Source organism: Helobdella robusta (genome assembly GCF_000326865.2).
Source record: "Helobdella robusta unplaced genomic scaffold HELROscaffold_69, whole genome shotgun sequence".
Lineage (NCBI taxonomy): Eukaryota > Metazoa > Annelida > Clitellata > Rhynchobdellida > Glossiphoniidae > Helobdella > Helobdella robusta.
In genome coordinates, this window is record NW_008705394.1 from 358,148 (window position 1) to 362,487 (window position 4,340).

General features: G+C 33.5%; 1 protein-coding gene across 1 annotated transcript in view; it reads right to left on the minus strand.

The window, feature by feature from the left end:
- Positions 1 to 960: 960 nt before the first annotated feature.
- The window catches only part of HELRODRAFT_181252 (hypothetical protein), a gene marked incomplete at both ends in the record, with an annotated part of 3,825 nt that continues 445 nt past the window's right edge, over positions 961 to 4,340 (minus strand). The window contains 3 exons of the mRNA XM_009030498.1: positions 961 to 1,050; positions 1,126 to 1,333; positions 3,870 to 4,126. Of these exons, the coding sequence (XP_009028746.1) occupies positions 961 to 1,050; positions 1,126 to 1,333; positions 3,870 to 4,126 (555 nt within the window). The remainder of the gene's footprint in view (positions 1,051 to 1,125; positions 1,334 to 3,869; positions 4,127 to 4,340) is intronic.

The following is a 4,340-nucleotide window of genomic DNA, read 5'->3' on the forward strand; positions in this document are numbered from 1 at the left end:
ATTATTGTGGGGGCTACCGAAATTTTTATTTTTATTAATTTTTGTCAAACTGTAATTTAAACTTCTTTTCAATTTTTTAATCAATTTAAAAGTCAAAAGTTTAAACAATATAATGTAAATAGTAAAATTCTATTTTTGAATATCCCGAACGTTAAAAAATCTAGTTTATATACAGGACTTCTTTCGACGGCCTTTGGAACGTGTGCCAGGTACTTCAACATCTGCAAGAGAAGTTATGGCACTGTTTCCACTTCGTTTGACATGACCAAACCACCGCAGACAGTGTTGCCGGCATTCGTCTTTTATATCATCTAAACCAGCACGACGCAGGATTTCGCTAGATTTGATGTGGTCCTTCAGACTAATTCGCTGCATCCATCGGAGCATTTTCATATCGGTTCGGTGAAGTTGTTGTTCCAATTTGATTGTCATTGGCCATGTTTCTGCACCATATAACAACACCGGACGTATCACAGATTTTTTTCTGCACCATATAACAACACCGGACGTATCACATTTTTATAAAAATAAATTGCCAATCCTGCCATCGGAGCTCCTATAACTAAATCTTTCCAACGCTTAAGTCTGTCCTACCACGAGCCTCCACCAAGCACCAAACCACCCAAATTATCTTGGTTATCTTTTTTTATTATTATTCTTCAAAAATCAGGATCTGCCAGACGCAGAAACTGTACAGCATGCAAGGCAGTAGTACAAAATTAAACAAATAAGTAAATAAATAAATCAAAAACGGAAGAAAAAAAATGTTTTAACATGAAAAATAAAATAAAATAGAATAAAATAATAAAAATAAATAAAATGAAATGAGGATAAAATAAGGTAATGGCTTAAAAACGCAAATTAATAGGCTTAGGCTGAGGTGATCGATAAATAAAAATACTAGTTATGTGAATGATAAAGTTTTATTTAATAAAAACTAGTTGTGTGAATGATAAAGTTTTATTGAGTGTTAATATGTTTGAGGTGTTTTGTGATGAAAGTCTTTTCCTGATATGTAGATTGGGTGGCTACTTGATAGTTATGTTTGCGCTGACGAAAGTTGTGTGTTGTAGTTTTAATTGGTGGTAGTAGAGGATGGATGACGTGGTTGTTGTTATTTTCTACTTTCTTGAACAGTCTTGAATCGAGTGTGTTGAATATCTGAGTGACGGTAGGATATGATGCAGATAGATAATTGAAGCGGATTAGTTTTTTGATGAGAGAGTGTAGTTGCTGATGTTGTTGTTGTGTAGCAAGACCAGACCAGGAGGGAGCTGCATATTTGATTCGTAAGATTATGAGTGATTCAGTGATGTCGAATAATTTGATGCCTCTGAGATCATGGGAGGAGAGTGTTTTGAGTGCGTGAAATGTTTGAAAGCTTTTTGTGATGAAGAGATTGATATGAGGTGCTATATGAAGTTTTGAGGTAAATGTGATGCCTAATATTCTTAAATGACTTGTGCGAGTGATTGATGGGTGTTCTGGAGGTAATGTTATTTTTTACGGCTATTGTGAATGATGAATTCGAATGATTTAAGATTAAGTGACAGATTGCATCATTTTGACCATATGGTTAATGAGTCGAGTTCTGATTGGATGGTGTTTGAGTTAGATGATGGGATGATAAGGTAGGTGTCGGCAGCGTATTTGATGATGTGATTAGCGCTATGAAAAGTTTTGAAAGTAGAAGCATTGATAATAAAGGTAGATGGTCCAAGGAAAGAACCTTGTAATATAATATTGTAAATGATGTCAGGTAGAGGAAGAAAGGCTAACTTATTTGAAAGTGAGAAGTGATTGAGAGTGTCAAAAGCTTTAGAAAAGTCGAGAGCAATAAGATGAAAAAAATTATTATTATTAATGAAAGGTGTTATTGAGGAAGTAAGAGAAATGATGGCAGATGTAGATGAACCTGTAGGGCAAAATGCAAACTAATCTTGTAATAGTGGTTTGATTGATGGATGGTTGAAACATAAATAGATGAATGACCTAACGATGAATTTTTCTAAAATACGTGAAAGTATGGGGGTGATAGATATTGGGCGATAATCTATTGGTGATGATGGGTATTTTGTTTTAGGAATTGGATGAATTGTGCTGGATTTCCATTGTGATGGGATGAATGAATGCATTAAGCAGTGATTACAGAGTGAACATAAGGTGCTGGAGATGAATGGAGCGATGATTTGTAGAAAACATGCTGGTAGACTGTCTGGACCTGTACCGGGTGGACAGGCTTTCGTTAGCATGTGCAGGACGGAATATTGGGTAAATTGTTGATGTTGACGACTATTGATTGTTGTTGCTTTTGTTGTTGTTGATGTAGGATTGGTCGGTTGACATAGAAGCAAAGTGGGTGTTGAGTGTGTTGGCATCAATTTGCTGTGAGGTTGACGTGTTGAATGATTTTAATGAAATTGGGATGATTAGGTGCTAGGTAGATGGGCAATGCATAAAATACTCTGTTCATGCAATTCCACAATGTGTAATTTATTGTTTCTTATAATCCTTGTAATGTGAAGAGAAGTTATCTATTAAAATATTAACAATTGGTATTAAAAAATCTAACCATCTCTACATACGGTTTCCCTGCATAAAATTATTTATTCTCTTGATCCCACATAACATGTTAAATAAAATAACATAAATATTGAGTTAGTTGAAATAAACATATTGTGCGGATGGATCACGATAAAACTCAACATCGCCTATCGCGCGTCTTCTTGGAATCGCGGGAAATCTATTGATAAATAGACGTCCTTTGCCGAAGAAAACGATTGTACAGGTTATACAATTTTTTAATATACAATTCGGTCATTAATTTAGGGCCGTTATTGTAGTGTCTGATTTTTCAGGTCGTCCAGTTTGGGGATATAGTGCTACATTTCCATTAATGCATTTTTTGCACCAACGACATTGTAGTTAATGTTCGAATATATCCCGCATCTGTGACACGTAACGACAATTTTATTTTAAAATGTTTGGATCAAAATCATATACACACATTGTTATTGATTCATTTCAATCAACTCAAAAACTGCAAATTAATTTAAACTTTTTTTAAATATCATATAAATAAAACGCATGTACCATAGACGTCTTAAATGAAGAACTGACGACGTTCAATCTCGGGTCCGAGAACTTGGGTTCATCAGTATTTTCAGTACTTTTTGCTTTAACTTTGTCAAAAGTGGTTCATTTGTTATCAAATTTTAAGCAAAGTTTACCACAAACAACATGAAAAAATTTTGTACATTTTATTTCTGTTTCTTTGTCTTTAACTGAACAATAGCAACAACATAAAAAACAATAATAAAAAGAATAATGTTGTAAAAATATATAAAAAAAACGACAAATAAATGATTACAACATTTCAGATAATTAATGTGCTCGTTAAATTGCATCAGTGTTGATGGCTTTGATAACACTGGGCAACAAAAAAAATATTTTTTTTTGTATCCTTAACTTTTTTAGTCAAATTATACTAATTTTGGGGTAAGAAAAACGCAAATGCAAACGAAAATTTTTTATTAGCTCTAATTTCTGAGATATACAACAACAAAAAAATTTTTGGTTTTGCTTATTCACAACATAGCAATATGACATATAATTTACTTATTTTAATAATATTTAAAGTGCATTTAGTTTTTTTAATAAAGATTACATTCTAACAGTTTTAAACAATGAAAAATAATAAATATAAGGAATATTATGGAATAATTTCGCGCGATTGTGCCATTTTTGCTTTCCGCCTGTATGCGAGCTCTGGAGCATCCCTACATATAAACCAACATTAATCTGCAAGCATAGCTTCATTCCAACGAACCTCATATCTTTTTTCCATTACAGAAATATCTTGGTGGGACCTTTCTCTATGTTCATCACTAACAGCTCCACAAAGTGGAAAGAAGTCTAAATGTGAGTTGAGGAAGTGAATCTTCAAGGACATGTTACGTCTTAGTTGATGGCATTTTTGCAGAAGTACTGTTAACAATTGGATGTAGTTATCATCTCTTCTGTGGCCTAAAAATCCACAAATCACTCCCTTGAGAGATTCCCAAGTTTCTTTTTCTTGCCCTTTCAAAACTTCATCAAATGCAGGATCTTTCACAAGTTCATGTATCTATGGTCCAACAAAAATACCCTCTTTTACTTTTGCATCACTTAGTTTTGGAAATTTGTTTCTTAAATACTTAAAAGCCTGTCCATCTTTGTTCCTTTGACAAAATTTTTCATTAAACCCAGCTTAATGTGTAAGGATGGAAGAAGTACATCTTTCAGCAACAAAATTTTTGTCACCTTTGTTGAGATTTCTTGCAGGCCAGTCCTTTTGTGTT